Raw genomic sequence first — 21,528 nt, 5'->3', positions numbered from 1 at the left:
CTTTATCGTTTTCACGTATCTGGAAAGAATGTCTGACAGTGCTTGTCTAAGTAAGATGTCCAAAGTCCTCAGGTCCCCAAAGTCTTGTTAAAGCAACTGGACAAATGACAAATCTAGACCATTTGATCATTCAAGAACTGCCCTTCCATAATTTACTCAAAGAACATAAGTAGTACTTTCTACATTTGATTCATTTCCTCCTTACCCTTTTTGTTGTCAGCAATGTGAACAAAGGAAACAAAACCTTTAAAAGATTTGCATGGTTTGTTTTGTTTGTTTCTTTGCTTTTAAGCCCGAATTTTAAACCTACAATATTTTTTCAAGAGGAAAGTACCTCCATTCACCACTGGCAACATCCTTAATTATTGCAGATAAAGCTAATCTTTTCAGTTCCTCATAAACACAGCTAAGAAATCTATTACAGTTGCAGGCTGAGAATATCAGAGCGCGCCCAACTTTTCAAATAAATATATATGTATTCTATATATCTATATACTATAGAGGTTTTGTAAGACTGATAGCATTTGAACAGGTCTAGCATAAGCAATCAATCACCAGACACCACCACAAAATGAAGATTTTGAGAAGCTCACTACAGACAGATGTTGTTTGGCAGCCTGTGCAGAAAAGACCAAATAGAGTAAATCAATATTGAAATAATTTATCAATTTTTTACATTAAAAACAAAATACTGTTCTGTGCTCTGCACAGGTCTAGATTATACTTGCACCTTTACAATGAAGTCTTTTACGGATTTTAGTGGCATGTCAAGCAGTTAAGTATATCAGTGATTAGATCGCCCACCCAAAGAAGTGTTGCATATGCTTTCTCAAATGGAAGGACCAAATCAGAAAGTTTAAAGATTCTGTGTTATTTTTGTTCTTTTTAAGCTAAAGAGATTTTTCTATTCCCCTGAGATTCTTACCTTCAAAGGAAACTTGTTTCTCAAGATCTCTTCTCCAGATTTATCCTCATTTTATTATAACCCAAAGAACAGAAAAATCTGAAAAACTTGGAGAGTCCCAGCATGTGTGTTGGGTTGACCTTGGCTGGCTGCCAGGCACCCACCCAGCTGCTCTCTCACTCCCACTTCTCAACAGAACAGGGGAGAAAATAAGATGGAAAAACTCGTGAGTTGAGATAAAGACAGGGAGATCACTTACCACTCACCATCACGGGCAAAACAGACTTGACTTGGGGAAGATTAATTTAATTTATTGCCAATAAAAATAGGGCAGGATGGTGAGAAACAAAGACTAAAACAGCTTTCCCCCGACTCATTTTTCCCAGGCTCAACTTCACTTCTTCCTTCCCAACATGTCTACCTCCCCTTTTCTTCCCTCGGGCGGCGCAGGGCGGGACGGGGAATGGGGGTTGTGGTCGGTCCGTAACAGCTCCTCTCCTCTCCTGCTCCTTCCTTCTCACACTTTTTTCCTGCTCCAGCATAGGTCCTTCCACAGGCTGCAGTCCTTTGAGAAAACCCTGCTCAAGTGTCAGTGCCCCATGGGTTGAGTGTAGATCAATCTGCTCATCCAAGGTCTCTTCCCCAGGCTGCAGGGGAGTCTCTGCTCCGGCACCTGGAGCACCTCCTCCCCTCCTTCTTCACTGACCTTGGTGTCACAGGGCTGTTTCTCTCACATTTTTCCTCACTCATCACTGCCAGGCAGCATTTTGCCCTTTCTTAAATATGTTTTCCCTGAGGCGCCGCCATCTTGGTTGCCGGGCTGGGCCGTGCCCTGTCGGGGGCGGTTGGAGCCGGCTGGAACCGGCTGTGTCCGGTGCGGGGCAGCCGCAGCCGCCCCTCACAGCGGCCGCCCCGCAGCCCACGCCCGGGCACCTGCACCCAGCACAGCCCGCTTTCCCATTTTCAATCCTTTTTCATGCCTGGCAGCCCCAAATCCTTTTCCTTAAGCCCCCAGCGACCTCACACCACCCATTCACTACTATGTGGAATTCTAGCTCCAACCTTTGAAGAGCTCCCTCTAGAGTCTTTCTTTGAAAATGGAAATGATTTGGAAATTTGGAAATGATCTTAAAGGTCTTTTCCAACCTAAACGATTCTATGATTCTATGAATTAATACTTTTAAAATATTAAATATTATTTAAGTATTAACTGTAGTTAAATCGCACGACAGTTCCATAAATATTCAGCTCTAGGGGCAGAATAGTTTTTATTACTATTACTTCTAAGCTAGCAGTATAACTTGATTTGCTATACACACTGCAAACACGCACACATTTAATTTAGTATTTTATGAACATTTGCATTTCTAATTAGACGTCAGAACACTTTTCTGTGCCCAGTCTAAATGCATTGAGTTCCTGGAGATGCTTTCACTTACCATTATTCCTCATTTACATCTAGGAATAGCTGTTGTGTTGTAACATTCATAATGTAAAACAATTGGAATTTGTACTTCTCCACTTCTGCTGGGTTACAATATTATCAAAAAATGATTATTTTCTGAAAAAACAGTGACATCCAACTTTTCCACAGCTTTCTCTAACAATTACCATTTGCTTTTTCCTATATAAAACAATCAAAACAATACTTCATCTTAAAGATCTGCAATTTATTGTTTAGCAAAATAACTTTAGTGTATCGATGACTATGTAGAATATGATAATATTAATTTTAATTTAGTCTCAAGAGGAAAGAAACCAAACATGCACTATATTTGCTATAAAAACAGATGGACCGTTACTGGCTCAGTTCCCAACTTAATGACTACAACTATTTTAAAATGTTAATGTTTAAATTAGATTACCCCATATTCTTCAGAGTTGTTTTTTGGTTATGTTCCAGAGTTATTTGAGGGAACGCTACCGCCTTCTCAACATTGAGTAAGAATGTAGAGTGGAAAGGTTTTCTAGGAGCCAGACTTGTCACCTGCTATAATAAACACCAAGGGGAATACATTTCCACAACTAACTGTATGGGAAGCACAGAACTGCTCTCCCGCAGGCGCCAGGGCACTGAGCCCTAGTGCTGTGGATTGTTTCTTGCGTCGAGAGGGTCAACAGTATGTAAAAATGCTGTTGAATTCCGCAAAGCTATTCATTAGCTTGTGAACACAGTTAATCTAATATATTCTGGAAAAATCGTATGTTGCTCTGCATAACTTAACTACGACCGCTGACTGGGCCGGTGGCTGCCTTTAGTACAGATGACACTTAGTGTACGATAGCCCACAGAGCAGCACAAGTCTTTGCTTTTCTGTGGGCAAACGTTAGACCACACTTCAGCTACAACTATAGCGAAGCCACCCTTCAGCTACAAGTGACAGCAAAAATTTCCTGTCAATAGGGTCTTTCATACCAGTGTATCTGTTTATCTAGAAGAATACTACATGCACCGAATGGAAGTGATTAAGCACACCCACAATACAGATTATATCAGTATAGTTCAGTTGAACATGCTGAAGCTAGCATACACACATTTGCGCAGACCTCCCAGACATTCCTCCCACTCATACACTCTAAACTGATTCAAACAAAGGCTGAAGATTGCTTGGTCTTCAAAAAGCGAAGCCATTAGTTGAAACTTAGCTGGTCTTGGAGCTCTTTTTGGGTGCACCACCATGTTTGCACAGCTTTCAGCTATTTCACTTATGTTTCAAGCTACCTAACTGTACACAAACCTCATTCTGGAAGCCACAGTACTGCAGGTATAGCACTGTCTTCCCACAAAGGCATTTACTGCCTTATCTTGAGTGTACCACCTTCAGACTGCCGATGGCAGGTTTTGAGCAACTGAAATCACACAGATCTGTTTGCAAAAGGTTTTGCAGAGAAGCCACTAACTCTTGGTTCTGATTTCATGCTCACTTCTTAAATTTCTGTATTTAGAAGCCAAATTCATGGCTATTGACATTAGTCAAGAAACTTGCATGCATAATTAAGACCAGAAAAATCAACAGTCCCCATCATAATCTATTCTTTTTTGTTCTACTAGAAAGACATTAGAAGGAAAAAAAAAAACAACCCCAACTTTAAAATGCACAGTAACTTTATAATAAGCAGAAAATACTTTGATTAATTCTGAATCAAACAAGAAATTCTACTGCTCAATCGAATCCAGCAGGGATATCACCTAGCTGAGTACTTACTGAGCACCTAGCGAAATGGTACGATCTTCTAGCAAAACTAGCACAATCAGTAAGTGTTCACCTCACAAAGAAAGAGTAATTCAGTTGTTGCACAACTTCTACAAGTAACAAATATGCTGGCACCACGTTTATAGCATATCATAACACTTATTGTCAAAATCTCAAGGAAGAATTGCACAGTTACACAACAATCCTTTCCCACAAGGACAGGTGCAGGGATTTTGTACCTTTTTTTTTTTTTTTTGTACAGGTCCTTTTCCCTGTTTTGTACTGATAGTATTAGCTTGATAAATACGCTCTTCATTTGCTATCTCCACCAGTCTGCCTAAACCAACTCTGATATCCCTTACATATTTATTGTTCTGTTTCCTTGATGTTAGCTGAGAACCATGGTCAAAGGATCACCTGAATTTGTTGTTCTGGTTCATTTTTAACAAACAGTAACAACAGTTCTGTTTGGAGGAAGAGATTTAAAATCTCTTGAATATAGTACATACCAGTTCCTTTGCTTACATATGGAGGCTTGAAGAATTTCACAACGCCGTACAAATTCACTATAGTCCCATCTTTAAGATGATTCAGAGGAGTATACACATATTTTGGTGCAACAGACTGGAAAGGCATGATAAAAATGGAGAACAGAAGAAAAAAATTATTCAAACATTCAGCCAGAATTTTGTCTTTTAACACTATCCAGCCTCGGATATGCTTTATTTCATCTTAAAAAAAAAAAAAAGTTATCTATTTCTTTCTATCTTATTCACTTTAGACTCTCTAAAGATAAATATATGTATATATTTTTTTACAGGCAATAAAGCACACAAGATTTATTTCCATTTCTTTTTGTGATTTCATCTTCCTTACAATAAACTAACCAGTCAGTTCAACTATGTTTCAATACATGAAACAGGCGAATAAAAGTCATTATAATAAAGAACAATGGAAAGTAATTTTTTACTGACTGCTTTTAACATGTCCATACAAAGGACTTCTAAAAGGACATACATACATAATTTTGTAATTCTTATTGGCAGTGTCACTGTACAGAATCACTGTCTTGGGGGAGCGGGGGGCAGGGTTTACCTCCCACAGTCATTGTGTAAGTCTTCCTATTAAAATAGCACACTTGGAGGAGGATTAAAGAAATTAAAGACTACCTTCTATTATTTAAGGATTACTCTCCTCTCATCTTAAGGTTACATTATATGCTGATAAGTCTCTTTTCAAGAATACAAGTTCTGCCAAACAGCCTGAAAACTGTGGTTTTCAATTACTGTATCAGGGGAAAAAAAAAGAAACTCTTAATAAAATTAACACGATGTCAAGCTGTGATCATCTTTGGCACTAAATCTTTAACCTTATGATAAAGAAAAATAAAAAGTTCATACACAAATTTCTATGCCTTTAATATACTGTTTCCTGTAGAATTTTAACTTAGATACATAAAGGCTTGTTGCGAACAGTAATCAAAAGAAATGTTAAGACCAGTACATGAAGTCTGATACTAAATCAAAGGAAGATTCATATTTCCACTTCTTTAAAATACAAGCATATGATCTTCTTTAGAATGGAAGTTACCTTCCTAGTTCTTATTTCTTAAACCAACATGCAGCCTATTTTGAGATCAAGATGGGAACTATACTGCAAGTATAGGAAAAAGTATTACTTTTTCATATTTTATTCTGTTTTCCAGGCATATTATTTGCAAAATTAAAAGCTAAACAAATGACTGCTGGGATGATAGTATGGGATTAAAATAAACAGGACAGAAAAAGAATTCCACATATTCTCATTTACTTGCAGTTAGTCTCACGTGGTTTAAAAACATCCCAAATATAAACTCACCACAGATGCAGTTTCTGAAGCAGCAGTTGTTCTTGATATAGTATAAATCTGAGGAGGAAAAAAATTGCAAAATCTCTGATTACAAAATTGAAGGCATCGCAAATATAACAAGATTTGATAACAGTAAAGCAAATATAACGCTATAAGCAAATATAAAAAAGCACTACAGACACTTTTGCTATATGAATAATCTCTGAAACTAGTAAAATTTTATCCTACAGAAAAAAGAAAGTAATATTTACTCCAATTGCACTCAGACAAAAGCTACTTTAAATAACACATACACTTCCTAAAGTAGAAGTGCACTTGGTTGAATATAAGTCAGGTCATATTAGTAGAGTCAGCATCTGAAAGTCGGAGGCCACAAATTTAAACTGTACTTTCTAATAGTGACTTGCTTAACAGAGAACTCAAATGGGTGTAGGTGTTGGACATGCTTAGAGCAGGTCTACTCTCAGTGACTCGTTACTCTCCGTTGGGGGGTCGGGGGGAGGGAGGGTCAAGGAAAATTGCCCAGAATGGGATATGTTCTACCTAAAGGTAGCTCCTAAGCTTTTAGAGCCATGCTTATAAGCCAGACTTAGCTTCAGTGTAAGGTCTTTTAAAGAACTAATCATGGTGATTTGACGTAATGCCAACACATACCCACTCTATCATGAGAAACGCAGGGCTCAGCCACCATCCCGATGCAATACCACAGCCTGTCTGCCGGACACAGGGTCCCATCCACGTCAGCTGGGTATCACCTCCACAGTGCACACTCCCGCTAGGGATCTGGCTTTGCTCTCCACCCTCAATTGCATTCCGGAAGCTAATTTTATTTCCATTTATTTATTTTAAATCATCAGGTGAACAGTTATAATTAGGAAAGTGAAGCACACAAAAAATTCAGGTAATTTGTATTAATTTTAAGCATTTAATGACTGTGTCAGCAAATTAAGTGCCACAACCTCCATTCTGTGGTCAGTTATGAGACAGACACCTCCTCAGCGCAACCTACACATTCAGTGAGCTGCTCATCTTCCTTGGGGTTAGACTGCACATTGTAAGGTCCTACCAACTCAACTGTGTGCTGCATGTAGTGCCTAAAATTTAGGCACATCTAGTTTAGACACATTCGCCTAGACTCAGGGCACAGTTTTCCCATCTATTATCTTCAATGAAACATACTTTTTCTACCTACATATCATTATCAATAGATAATGTCATGAAACAGTCTGCAGTATAATTTTAAATAATTTTGTTTCTCATTGAGCCTCATGCCAAGCTTTAATTACGCATACAGGTCAATTCTGGAAAAAAAAAAGTTTCTGAAATAAAAAAATATATTTTCTTAAATTTAAAATTATTGTCAGACAACAATTATACAGACAAAAGTTAAAACCTTGACATTGGCACACAATTTATTTTAGTAAGTCTCTTTTATACGTGATTTTGTGTTTAAGTTTTTATAATTATTTCTAAGTTTGTTTCAAAATCTGATGGATAGGTTCAAAGGAATCACCATATAGTCTAATGCTATATTGTTCTCCAGTGAAGGTGCCTTTTCCTTTTCACTGACTACAGAATGGAGTTTGCAGCATTGTCACTGAGAGTTTAGTACAATGCTATCATCCTTCTTTTTAACAGTAGTAGACAATGACAGTGGTCAAAAGTGTGTAACAACTTCTCACCAGAAGCCCATAACTCTTGGGATAACTTCCATAAGACATATGAAAAATATCCCATTGCAGTGTCCAACAAAGTTTTTGAAACCTTAGCCTCATTCCACCCAGTCCCTCTCCCCGCCCCGCAAAGGTCACATTTCCAAATGTAGACTAATATCTTAAATCGTCTGTACTTTTTCTAAGTACTATAAATTTAAAAATAGTAATGCTTAGGCTTAAAAAGAGTAGCAAATGTTTCTTGAAGGAACAACACAGTGGACACAACAAACATGCACTGCTGATATATTACTACAGATAATCAGAAGCAGTAGCAGAATACCCCCATATCTCCACTCCCATATCTCAACAGATGAAAGCATTTAAGATGAAGAGTATTCATGCAAGAATAGTACAAAAGAACAAGTATTTTCTGCAGAAAAAAGGGGTGTAATTATCTTTTAAAAATTAGGAATCTAGGAATCAATTTATTTCAAAGGCAAAGTGTAATGAAGCGAGTTAAAGCAGTACAAAGTCATAGCCCAGAGAAAACTAAAAATGATAGACCTAAGACCACTCTTGCATCCTCTACCTTGTCTGTATTACTTCATTGTGTTATACACAAGAATGGCTTAAACGGCTCTAGGGATCTACCTAAGGCCAACTAAGGTCAAATTTCTGCACTCAACAAGCAGAAATTTACCTGGGAGACCTGAGATAATTTGCGTCTTACAATTTTATAATACCCCATCCATGCATGCATAAACACAAACATGTTCTGATTGTTTGTGATGGACATGCTAAAATACCCTGTAGTACTTTAGATTCTAATAGATTTTATTGCTTTTCTATAGTAAAGCAAAATGTTAATGTTGGTATTTGGAAAAAAAACAAAAAAGGTAAAAAAAGTTGGGTACCCACGTACATAAATGGCTGATCCAGCTTCTTCAGACATCTCCAGGTGGCAACCATGTCTACCATCCTCTCTTGCTGTAGGCGATTTTTCCAACTTAAATCCTGCAACTACGACGGTGTCCTATGGGGACAGGGTGATAGATGATTACACAGGCTGTATCACGCATTCTATTTTAAGAGTATGTGATGTGAAATTTTACCCTGAAGTCTCAAGACATTCAAGAAACAAAAATCCTGAACAAATTATAAACACTGCCTTTAAGTTTCTCTATTTTAGTTCTTCTACCCACAGAATTCATGTTTCCAACTAACGCCAACAAGCACTTTTTTTTTCAAATTCTGCTAAAATTTTCACATTCCTGATGCCACTGTGACTGAGTGCTAATTTTGACAGGGGCTAGAGGGGAAGAGTCACACTGAATAAAGCAAAAGAATCATTCCCCTTCAAATATACTGAAGACCAACGCCTTTCTGGGTAAGCTTAACTAAGCTAGAAAGGGAATCACACATAGGATCAGCAGTGACACACCACTCTTTTCTCAGAGTTTATTTCTCATTGAGTTACAGCTGCACTTTGAAGAGACTCTCCTTGTAGATATTTTCTGGTTTGGTTGGATCGACAACTTCCAATGTCTTCTGTAAGGGTCAAATAGGTAGGTATATCAATAGATAGGTTTCTGGTAGCAAAGGAGACATTACAAACTTGTCTGGCATCACTCTCAAGATTCTGGCACAGGAAGCAATGGCATACTTTGGTATAAAGTTTCTCAGACACCACAAAGTGAACAAAAGGATGATTTAAGGGGTAAATGATTTAAGTCCCTGAAGCAGATCACCTTTTTAGTAGCAACCTTACACCCCCGCCACCCCCCCCCCCCCCCGCCTCCAAAAAGAGGAAAAAAGAAGTGGAAAGGGGAAAAAAGAAGGGAAATGATAGAAAATACATTTAGGAGATAAGGATGATAAGAAAGGTATCTGACCAAAGATAATGCTGGGAACTCCGATACAATGTAAAGCTCCTTTATAGTCAGCTCCTTTCATACCAGAACTGTATAGCAGGGCTGTACAAGTGTGATCCATTCCAATAAACATATTAGATTTGGAACCCTATTTCTATTTGACCTTCTACCAAAAGCACTTCCAAAAGCTTTTACCGAATGACTTTTGTTCATGTGTTTATTTGACTACAACAAATAAAAAGAGTTTTCTGATTAAAGTTCACAGTTTTAGCCAAGTATTGCACTATGATGGCTCTTTTTTGCTATTTCAGCAATCTGACAATGCTACTCTAAATGATTTAAGATCCAAAATCTTAATGTTTTGTGCAAGAAAGGCTACTAGCTTAAGTGATAGTGATATATTTAGTTATTAAAGGATTTGCCAAAAAAAAAATTACTGCAGCAAACATAAGTTTAATCAGACAGTTTAATACACAACGAAACTACCTGGGGCATGGTGATTTTCACGTAGTGTCATAAATGGTAATACAATGTATTATTATGTAAGTCACCATACTCAGTGCTAAGCAAGTTAAAATGGGTCAAAACAATTAGACAACTCAGTAGTCCTTGCACCTGGAACACACCGCCCTGCTAACATACATTAAAGTTGTTTCATTCTTTCCAGATACAAACACACAAACACAAGCTTCAGGAAACTCAGCTATTTTGCAGAAACCGGGTCTTAGCATGTGTCTTTCCTTTCACTGTTGCTGATGCTACTCCTGCTGTTCCTTCACCAGTGGAATCAACCTTCAGCTAAAAAGCTATGCCCTGCTATACATTATTCCTATTTCAGCATTTTATTAGATTGCAGGCTCCACAAGATTCTGGGACTTGGCTGCTGAGTCAGGATTGGAGATCTGTACAGCTGACTTGTCTTGTTCTCCTGTGTCAGAAAGAACTTTAGAATTACACAGACTCAAGCCTTTACACACATTGATAATAAATGGAAACTTTTTTGTGAATAATATTAGATCACTGGTGATTACTCTCATGTGATATGCAATGCGTAACATGACACTCAAAAAACACCTGTGAAATGACTATGCAATTTCAATGAGGAAAAAAGACAGCACTAACCTCAAAATCTAGTTTTACAGGTAGAAAGAACAGGTATATTCTCAGACTTGTTACAAATTCATGGTCAACTTTGACAGGTTGTGACTTGCAGTTTCTAAACATGCACAAAAATTTACATAAGGTTTGCACAGTGCTTTGAAATTTAATGCTATATTAGTTTTCAAAATAGAGTAGTTTCCATTTCACCTTTAGCTAAGAGTAATTATTAGAAGTTCCCTCATAATTGGCTTGGGAATCAAAGCCATTTACATAAATTGGTGGATTTTCATGTCAACAGAAGAGTATTATACTGCATATACATACACAAACTATAAGATTTGACCAACATTTTCAAACAGCAAAAAGAAATCCTACTCCCCTCATTCAAAGGAATTGAGAAATAAAGGAAAGACAGTATTTTCCCTAATGGTTATTCTGTTACAGAACCAGAAGACTCTCAGGAGACAAGAACAACATGGTTATTCACATTTTTGGGAATAGCCTGCTCCTCCCCTCCTCCCAGGCTAATTAGCTAAAGCTGTTACAGTATGGGAAGTACAATAGGGAAGTCCACAAAACTGTGGTTTGAAATTGTAAGCAGCAAACAAAAAAAAAAGTATTGAACCTTACTGAAGGAGTTCTTTGATGGCTAAAACTTTGGGTTTTTAAAAATTGAATCTATTTCATAACTGCCAAATTGCAACTCTGCTAGTTTCAGAAATAATTCTGTTCTCTCAGATTCAGATTCTTCCAAAATTAAAATCTCATTTGAGACATATGGAAAGTAACATGAAGGTTCAGTTCACTGGGGAAGACCGAACACTGGTTTTCGTGCACTCTTGTCTGCCTAAGGGTTGTTGCCTGTGGGTTGTGGTTTCCTACTCAGCTTTTTAGTACTGAACTTTCTACCTTCTAATTGCTGCTCAGGGCCTTGTTCAAGGGTTGTGTTTTTACCAGGACAATAAAACCAATTTGTTTTTTTAAATTTAAAATGATTCTGCAGCTTATTTAGCTTATTTTTTTGTATTTAGGAAATTAGTTCAGGAACTTCCAATCCTGGACTCACTGTCAAAATTCTGTGGAATTAAGAAATTTGTATAAAGACTGTCACTTATTATTTTATACATATCTGATGGTTGTAAAAGATTTTTCTCCCCCAAACAGACTGAACTGATTTTGTTGATCTTCAAGGCATGTTTCTTTCTTTAGCATGGCATATGACAAACACTAAAACAAGGCTTTGATTCACAGCAGACTCCAATGTAAAACTGAATACTCTCTGACCTGCAACACCTTACCACCCAGCCCAAAGCCCCTCCGTGTTGTTCCCTCAAGCTCACACATATTAAGGGGCTGAAAAGGGCCATGCACCAATTCCAAGGTCAAATTAATAGCACAATCTCTAACCTGGTTCTACTAAAAGGATCTAGGTAATTTTTATTCCTTCTGGCGGCTAACTTCATTTGAAAGAATTCTATCTGAAATACTTCTTTCACAATCACTAGGTGTTATTGACTTTTCCTTCAGATAACATATAATGGTTGGAGGAGAGATACTAGATGTAAATAGAGGAAGATGTCCTATCGACTTTTCTTTGCTCTCACCCAGACTTTTATTTAATAGACTACACACTACAGGTAATGTATACTTCCCAAGACCTACCACCATGCTATCTGTCAGCGCAAGCACCTTTTCCTGGAAAAGGTTTCTTAGATTCAGTGATTTCTTCAAAAACAAAGTTTTAACCCGTTCAGTTCATGACACAAGCTTGATTATCAGCCATATGGTACATGATGCCAGAAAAAGTCCTCAAAGTACAAGGAATCACACTGCTAATCAAGACTTCTGAAGTATTTTGCAGATTCATTAAAAATACAGTAAGCCTTTTTAATATTTAATAGTAATTATTTTTGTTAATATTATTTATCATTATTAGTATCATTTTAATATTTAATAAAATAAATTATGTGACTGGAAATAAGGCAAGGCAAGAATGACAGAGAGAGAGAAGGGTCTACAAAGATATATGCTAACATCTTTCATTTCCATGGGAGGTTTTCACCTATACAGTACCCTGCAATTTCTTGTTTTTAAACGCTGTACTAGGTCACAACTATCACTTCAGATAAATTTCTTCAACTATTCACTAAACATTTACAGAACTGGTATTTTTTTTTTAGCCTTGCTTTTTACAGAGATAAATTTCACTGTCATGTCAGTCTGTCCTACATCTTCGGTAACTTCCAAACCTCTTTACTGAATTCAATTACAATTTGAGAAGTGATAAAAGTCTCAAACCAGTTACATCTCTGTTGAAAAAAGAGAAACTCTGAACTTTTTCTTGGGCAAGATACTTTTGTTTTACCCATCTGAAGAGGCAGCCAGCATGTTACCTACTTTTTGAGGATTGCCTACATGATAAAAGTAATAATTAAACATTCAGTTCCTTCTCTCTAATCTATACATATTCACCAAATCTGTATTAATTTAGTCAGTTTAACAATGTTGAAAACACAGGGATTCAAAAGTTTTCAGTGTCTGAATATTTATAAGCACATGACTATAATATAGGTCACTATACATTATATAAATGCCTCACATCTCATTAAAGGTGTAGTTCTTGAAATTAGCAGCTTTGGTCCTACATCTCTCATGAACTGATGCATGCATCATGCTGATACAATTCACGGTGTAAGCTACTATCCAGAAACAGCAAGATCACTCTCAAGGAATATAAATACATCTTTCCCTCTCAAAAAAAAAAAAAAAAAAAAAAAAAAAAAAAGGAAAAAAAGAGCTGGGAACCAAGCAAAAGTCATTATTTAACCTTAGGTAGAATTACATAAAAAGAATATCCATTTCTGAACTGAAATTAAAATGTTCCATAAATTCAGAGCAACTTGGACTTTAAGTGATATTTTGATGTCATGCCCTAAGGTCTGCCATAACTTTTACCCTTTTTCAATATACAGATCACCAGAGTTCAGCTGTACTAGTCCATTTGAGCTGAAAAACCCTGACGGAATTCTAGCTAAAGTCATTGCTATTTCCCTATTTAAGAAAGCCCTAACTTTTGTGCATAATAAGTATTTCTAAGAATGTGAAAACAAAGCCCTATTTTTTTCACTAAGTAACTTGCCATTTTTTTGGAGAAAGACTTTTTACCAAGACCCGTAGTGACAGGACAAGGGGCAGTGGTTTTAAACTGAAAAAGGGTAGACTTAGATTGGACAGAAGGAAGTAATTCTTTATGTTGAGGGTGGTGAGACACTGGAACAAGTTGCCCAGAGAAGCTGTGGATGCCCCATCATTGGAAGTGTTCAAAGTCAGGTTGGATGGGGCTTTGGAGCAACCTGATGTAAATGAAAGATGTCCCTGCCCATGGCAGGGGGGTTGGAACTGGATGATCTTTAAAAGTCCCTTCCAGCCCAGCCCATTCTATGATTTAGTGAGAATTTATATTGCAAATGAAAAAGCACTAACATGAACTCATAACATATTGTACACTAATTTTAATTTGATACCTGTCTAATATTAAAATGTCAGCAAACTGACAGGCAATCTAATAAAAAAATATTAAGTTGAGGTAATTATTTTCAGCTTGTTTTCCTTCTTTAGTTGCAACACTGTCTCACAAACTCATAGGCTGACTTTCCAATATCCTTTACCCTGGAGCTCATCAAACCAAGCTTGTATCTCTGACGAAGCAAGACACCAGCACCCAGCCAATAAAGAAAACCATCTACATAGTTTCAAATTATTTTTTTTAAAAGCTTTCAGTGTAACTGTCTTTTAAATCAATTTAATTCTAAAAATCTATCTTATCAAATGGCAACAGACATTCAAATTACGAACATAAATGGGTGACTTCTCTATCATCCATATTCATGATCCTTTACTTGCTAGGTAAACAGCACTGGGAAAAAGAATTGCTTTATTTCAGTATTATTGTTAGAAAGAAATTACATAAGCAAATAATTTTTCATTTTTTCTAATTCATATTTATATATTTGAACTGACTGAATAGACTACTTCTAATTTTGGTGACAGCTATACAAAGACAAGATAAGAAGTCAACACACATCTGTGGAAAACAATTCCTAAAGTAAGAAAAAAAAAAATTACCCCATGATGTATAACTTTTGCACAATCCTCTGCCATTTTTCCATATATTAAAATATTGATGCTGTTGATCCGTGAATACACGTTATCCAAATCTAGAGGAAAAAAAAGCAGAAGTGATTCCAATCACCATACCTTCTCCAAAACAAAACAGTAATGCAAAGAGATTTCCTAAATATGTTAATCTATTGAGTCTAGCACTTTTAATTCAAATTAATCTACAAACAGAAAACCCTTTCAAATAGTTATACAACTGCTTTTATGTGCTAACTACAGGTATATCAAGCAGAACATTCTTCATAAGAGGACCATTCAAAACGTGCACGTTGTACATCAGTGTACATTAAAGAGAAATGACAAAGATTTCTACTTGGACAATTCAGTGTATAGTGTTAGAGAGGAAATATTATCCAGTCACATTTGATTTTTTACCTTAACACGGATCATATTGTAGAACTTTATAAACTGGAGATATGCCAGGACATAGACATAGCAATAAATAGCATTCCAGGAGGACTGAAGCAAAAATTACATTGTTATTTTAGAAGAGTTTTCTACCTTTTATTGTTTCAGAAACAATGTTAATGATTTAGATGTACAAACTTATTTTTTGAGGCTGTGGAGAATGTGCAGAAACTCTCATCCCTCCTGAACAGCCATGTGAAATTAGCAAGACTCAAGCAAGTTTTGTGTCCCTCTTTGGGAACCCTGAAGCCAGGAGGGAAACTGACTTAGGTCCCATCAACTTCATTCACCTCTGCTAACACCAGTCATAAGCAGTATCACCAGGGAGGATCTGTACCCCCCCTGCCTGCTCTTCGCTCACAGTCACAGAATTTGTAGAATTAGGAAGGCTCAGAGGGAGCAAGTGATGATTCTCTAACCAGCGTAAGAAAGGAAAGTTTCTTGAATCCAACACAGACTCCTAACTAATGACATCCTCCTCCTGCCTGGCTGGAAGGGGTGTCCCTTTGGCCTTAAAAGGGACATACTATTTAGTATCATTTATTACACGATGAACAGCTTATGCCTTTCAATGTGTTAATGTGTCTACTGATATTCAAATACCTGAGTAATCAGGTAAAATTCCATTTTTTAACTGCTTAGATTAAAACAGAATGAAATACAAATACTTCGCTGCTAATCAACAGTGACCGACATTAAATGTGCACTTACATAGTATATACTATGTATACTATATGGTAACTATTAAATATGCATTTTTCTTAGTCCTTCTTTATGATAAGCAGTTTAAAAATATACTATAAAAGCTGTACATACAGTTAATGCATTTCCAGGACAGTATTTTAAAGCATTCTGCAACAAGGAGTCTACTGAAATATAAAGACTGTGTTGTTTCCATTAACTTACCTGGCATAAGTTTAAAATAATCTATTTTTGTAGAGAATATTTTAAATGCAAAATTTTACTGAACACTAAAAAAGCAGGTACTAGTGATGTAATAGTGTGATGTCAAAATAAGTGTCAAGAAGTTCAACAAAATAAATTTAAAATGTATACTTAAATGTAGTACCTTGAAGAACCACCTTGAAAAAGTCTGTCCCATCTCCGAGTTTCGTTAATGGGTAGGAAAGAATAACTAGTCCCTAAAATGTAAGAAAAAAAAAAATTGTGAACTAAGACTATACACCTCTACGTTACTGAAACACTGATAACAGATGAAATATCTGTAAGTTAAAAAAGAAAGGTAGAAATGTAGTGATAAGTGCAAATTACCATCTGAATTATTAAAAAAAAATAAAAAAAACTACAAAATACAGCATTGAAGAGCAATATTCTTGGGATATAACAAAGGAAATATTACATGTCAATACCACTTAGATGCTACTGACTAGATGATAAGCTTACACTAAACAAAGAAATAGTAGCTATGGAAGTACCTTTTACTAGTATACAATAATACCACAAAGGCTACAGTTTTAGCACAAAACCTGGAAGGCATCTAAAAGGGTAGGGTGATCAAAATCTTAAAAGATACAGCAATTTCTCCAAAAATATTGGCAAAGGATTACAACAAAATATCAAAACAAAATCACAGTCAAGAGATAAAAGATATATACGAAGCTACATGATCTTCTGTGAAAAATAAAAAAACTGTACAGCTGAGAGAACAGTATTACAAAGTTCTGAAAATGTAGTGACCTATTAATTTGTCAATAATACAAATGCTCTGAAAGATGCAAAGGTTCTATTAATTACGTAAAAATACTCTCTTTATAGTGCAGTTGAAGTTACAATTAAGCAAAAATCACGGACCAGCAACTTCATTGATGTTAACATCTCTTTGGAACAAATGTGTTTTGTTAGAAAGATGATATCTCATCAAAAAAGGTTCTCCTCGAACAGTAGCAAAAACGTCAGTCAAATGTATTCTTCCACAGTACGGCAGGTAAAGCACTGTATTCTTCTCAAGGATAAAACCACAGAAATAGGTTCAATAAAGAAAAATACAAAAATTTGAAAACAGACTCTCTAAAGTGTTTAAGAGAACTACACAAACAGCATAGGAAATAAAATAAAAGGTTTCTTGTAAAGAGACAACAGGGGCAATCTGCCTATAAATGCACAAAAGCAACATTAAGATGATAGTCAGGTAAATCATAATGATTTTACAGTACACATATTCAGTAGAAAGCTTGACTTAAATGCCAGTAAACACTTCTTAAACCAAATTAGGATAAAATACACAGCAGTGAATTTTTACTGTAGAGGCTTTTCTGAGTAAAATTATTCCTACAACATGTTAACTGAGGAAGAATCCAAATCAAATTCAACAATTTATTTTACTATCTGTTCTATAAAGAAATACTAGGACTCCGCAAATGATCCTTTTCCAGCCCAAAGTATATTTTAATTTTATTAAACTAAAAAAATAGCCATGTTGAATTATATTTAACATGTACCATATTGCTTTCTTGCTCTTTAGGCAGTAGTAATGCTTCATTTAAGACCAAAATGAAGGTCAAAAAAAATCTATGACCATATGTTTTTAACAGATAAGTTCCTACTTTTCACAGGGAAGACTAATGAGTTATATAAGGAGACTTAAGTATCAAATACTTATTTTAACAATCACCATCTGCAAAATAATGTTCTGAGATTTGTCTATGAATACTTACAGAAAGGTTTGCCACTTGTTTTCAAAATTACAACTTTGTTTAAAATTTCAAGTATTATATATAAATGTTTTTGCTGAGATTGTTTGTCTTGAACTGTACTCACCAGTAAATAAAATACTGCAGAATTTTTCCTGTAATAAAGTCTTTGCAATGAAACAAATTCACCTCAGGAACACTCTGTATTTACACATATATTTTTTTCTTACATAAGAAATTTCAATCTGCACAAGCATGCTAATTTAAAGCAGGATACGTTGATGAGATAGAGATGGTTTTCTGACCATTTTTACTTCTAATTTTTCCTTTTACATCCCAGTATCTTCCAATGAGTTTTCAAATTCTGGGACCACATTCTTCTCTACAATAGTCTGGCCGCACCACTTCCCTTTGTATCCCAAACACCTACATTCAAGTTCTCTTCCTCAGCAGAAACACTACCCACTGCTTTCTCAACACGCCTGAAACTCTTGGGCTCCAAACTTCAACAAAACCTACCTTAGCAAAACCTGCTCAAATTCACTCTTCCCCCACAAATCCTGCACTGCTTATTGAGCCCATAGACAAACTTCTTCCAAAACCCTCCCCATTCCATATGCCACTAGACTCACTCTCAAACTAACTATGTCCAATTCCTCCAGTGAATCTGTCTCTTTCCTTGCTGCAGCCTCATTCCTCAGTCTGGTCCAGCAGCTGATTTGGCAGCTGATGTTCCGGTTTCGTTCAGCTTTGCCACAGCAAAATCCGGAGGATGATGAATTAACAGAAGACATCAGGTTCAGTTAATGGACATCATGACTGAGAATGTATAATTGCTTGTGCTGTGTTTCCACAAATTTAAATTAAAATTTGTATTGTTCAGAGGGATGCCAGAAAGCAAAAAAGTTTCAGAAGAGTTAAAGGACTGAGGGACACAAGCATCTTGGATGTTTTCTGTCGTTTCTTCCCAGAACACACTTCATAAAAATCCTTTCCCCTTCCTCCCTCCTCAAAGCAGGACCCGATCCCTATTTTGGCAGGTCTAGAGTGACAGTGTGCTGTGCCACCCCTAAGATAACCTAACATCAGTGCACTCTAAGGTTTGCTTCAAGTTCAGCCTGCAGAACTGGATTTTCCTACATATTTAATGGTGCATTAGCACCAGCTTTATCAGCTCTCCAGCTGCACTGTTTTTACGCCAAGTTGTCTTAGTCACCTACTAATCCATGTCGGCAGCAGCATCAAGTTCTCTTAACATAAGGCAGAAGTCTGAGAAAGAGATTCTATTCACTTTCTCTTTCAGCAATCAGCTGTGTATGCTTTAAATCACAGGCTGGTAATAATTGTTCTGCTTTCCTAACGGAAACATTTATTTTGGCAGAAACATTTTCTAATTTATAATCCATTTTTGTCTGCTTCAACAGTTCCTTTGTGAACAAGAATCCCCGTTCTCCCATGTCAGGGGTGCTTGCAGACATAGCTCTTAAAAGCAGGAAAGCCTATATGCCCTCCAGGTGAATGGGGACAGAAAACTACACCCTGAGGAATAAAAACCCCGTTTACTCGCAGCATCGGTTATTGATGTTGCCATTTGTTCCTTTACAAGACCTAAGGGAGGCTGGATCCTTCTCAATCAAATCACTTCCTATCACACTCTGCTGCTGCCTGCTTCCAAAAGGGGCAGTTTTGCTCCTTTGCTTTACCTAATTGCACTACTCCTGGCATCTCTTTGACACCATAATGAACCAGTCCAGAGACTGAGAGCAGCAAAAAACTACGCTCTGTCCATCAGTATGGACAGTCTTCTGCCAGTTTATTTCTCATGAATGGACTCAATCACAGGGTCAGATAAGCACTAGAGCTGGAACTGGGAATATACAGCTGGGGAAGCAAAAATGCTTTTTGGGTACAGAAAATCATTAGGCCAGTTCAGCTCATATTTTTAAAAATATTTGCGCATTTTTTTAAGGATTCAAGCCACCTAAGGTTTGCTACAGAATTAGCTTGGTGTTTCGGGTTTTTTTTTCCCCCTTTCCTTTTTTTTTTTTTTGTAACAGACTGAAGGCAAGCTTGGGATGAAGATGATTTCCTGCCACTTAAGCATCAGGGATGATTAAAAGGATTTTAAGAACCATTCACAAAAAAAGTTAAACAGGTTAAAAAAGAAAACCCTCAAGAACTGACACTGCATTTTACAGCGTATACTTGTTTTAGGGATGAAGAAAATATTTCTGCATTTCACTGGTACAATAGGATTGTACTTCCAATCTGAAATATATTTGGGACTTCTGTAAAATATAAATGTACCTTTTGGTAATGATAAAAAACCCTAATTGTATCTTGATGCAGGTAGTTGCTACAGAGTCGTCTTAGCTTAAAGCTGAATATTGCATTGCTTCATATAAGAAAGGAAAACTGCTTTAGAAGTCATTACTCTGAAATTTGATCTTTAACAGGATGGTGGTGCTTATTACTATTTTTTTTTTTAAACAAAATACCCCTTAACCTCCCCCAATCCCTTCACTTTCAGGACAGTCTTCTGCATATTAACGTGTTTTTAAATGGGTCCAAAGTTTAGAAACTAAGAAAACCTCTTACAAAATTTAAGTCTGACAACGTAAGAGGAAGGGGCAAAACTGTGAATCAATGAAGTCAATAGCAACATGCAACAAAGTTCAACAGGGTCATAATTTTGCATTGCTTAAAGATACACAACAGATGCACACAGACACACAGCTGCAGCAAGTCACCAACTGAGCTGGAATACGGAGGTCCCTTCTAAATATATCAGGAGCTATTTCAAAGTAAGCCAAAATTCTTTTATTAGTAAGTTACCTGAAAGTATTTGTTGGTATGATCAAAGCCTTCCTGCAAATTTTTCAAGTCCTCCTTCTGCAAATGGCTTGGTAGTGGAGTCTCAGATTTTCCTCTAATGATCTTCAGCAATTGAACAGGCATAGCTGCTTTATCTAAACAAAAATGATAAATAGACTCCTGAAGCTACTGACCTTGATCAAATTAAGAGTTACTAGAAGTTGGAATTTACTCAGAAGGGAAGTATCTATCTATTTCATAGTAAGAAAGTTTAATTACATAAGACTAAAAATGTTCAGAGGGATTGGCCTCATTTTTTAGTACCACGAATAGCAGGAAGAAAGTAACATTTCCTTGGCAATAGACAGCCACCCAAATTACTTAATTTTGCAAACATTCCAAACCACTGCAAATGGCAACAAAATACTACTTTACATATGAATGCAAAGGGTAATGTAAACAATGTGAATATTTTATGTACAAAAATGCACGTTAAAAACCAAGCAGAGACTTTGAATGACTCCTTCCCCAGCACAGGTCATGGATAAACCCTCTCTATATTCAGCTGTTTCCCTATAAGACAATTTGACTGCATCAAAGAAAGACATCTGCCATTTCAACTTACAATGAACAAAAAATGCTTATGTACAGATTAAAAAATTTTGATCAATGTATCAAGTAAAGAAAAAATAATAAGGAAAATAAGATGGACATCAACAAATGCTAAACACTGAATGCACTGGAAAAAGGCTAAGAAATGTATAACTTGTCTACTGTTTGTTCTCACTGTGCTAAAAGTCAAATAAATTCTTGGTGACATCACTTATAATATTGAGAATGGGGAGAGGAAGAGTAGTCTACTATAGTGAAGTTACACATATGAGAAATATAAGAAAGTGATCT

General features: G+C 36.4%; 1 protein-coding gene across 2 annotated transcripts in view; it reads right to left on the bottom strand.

Moving 5' to 3' along the window:
• Positions 1 to 20,776, bottom strand: part of POT1 (protection of telomeres 1) — a 74,713-nt gene extending 53,937 nt beyond the window's left edge. The window contains exons 1-8 of one of the 2 annotated variants that reach the window (XM_075710929.1): positions 20,647 to 20,776; positions 16,230 to 16,302; positions 14,699 to 14,790; positions 12,803 to 12,822; positions 8,741 to 8,747; positions 8,524 to 8,634; positions 5,956 to 6,003; positions 4,608 to 4,722 (exon numbers count right to left, since the gene is read on the bottom strand). In XM_075710929.1, the coding sequence (XP_075567044.1) occupies positions 4,608 to 4,722; positions 5,956 to 6,003; positions 8,524 to 8,634; positions 8,741 to 8,747; positions 12,803 to 12,822; positions 14,699 to 14,790; positions 16,230 to 16,302; positions 20,647 to 20,769 (589 nt within the window). In that variant the 5' untranslated portion in view covers positions 20,770 to 20,776. The remainder of the gene's footprint in view (positions 1 to 4,607; positions 4,723 to 5,955; positions 6,004 to 8,523; positions 8,635 to 8,740; positions 8,748 to 12,802; positions 12,823 to 14,698; positions 14,791 to 16,229; positions 16,303 to 20,646) is intronic. The other variant, XM_075710921.1, reaches the window with a different exon arrangement.
• Positions 20,777 to 21,528: the final 752 nt, after the last annotated feature.

Source organism: Pelecanus crispus, chromosome 1, assembly GCF_030463565.1.
Source record: "Pelecanus crispus isolate bPelCri1 chromosome 1, bPelCri1.pri, whole genome shotgun sequence".
NCBI lineage: Eukaryota > Metazoa > Chordata > Aves > Pelecaniformes > Pelecanidae > Pelecanus > Pelecanus crispus.
Note: the sequence above shows the minus strand (reverse complement) of the source record. Positions and strands in the feature narration are given on the sequence as shown.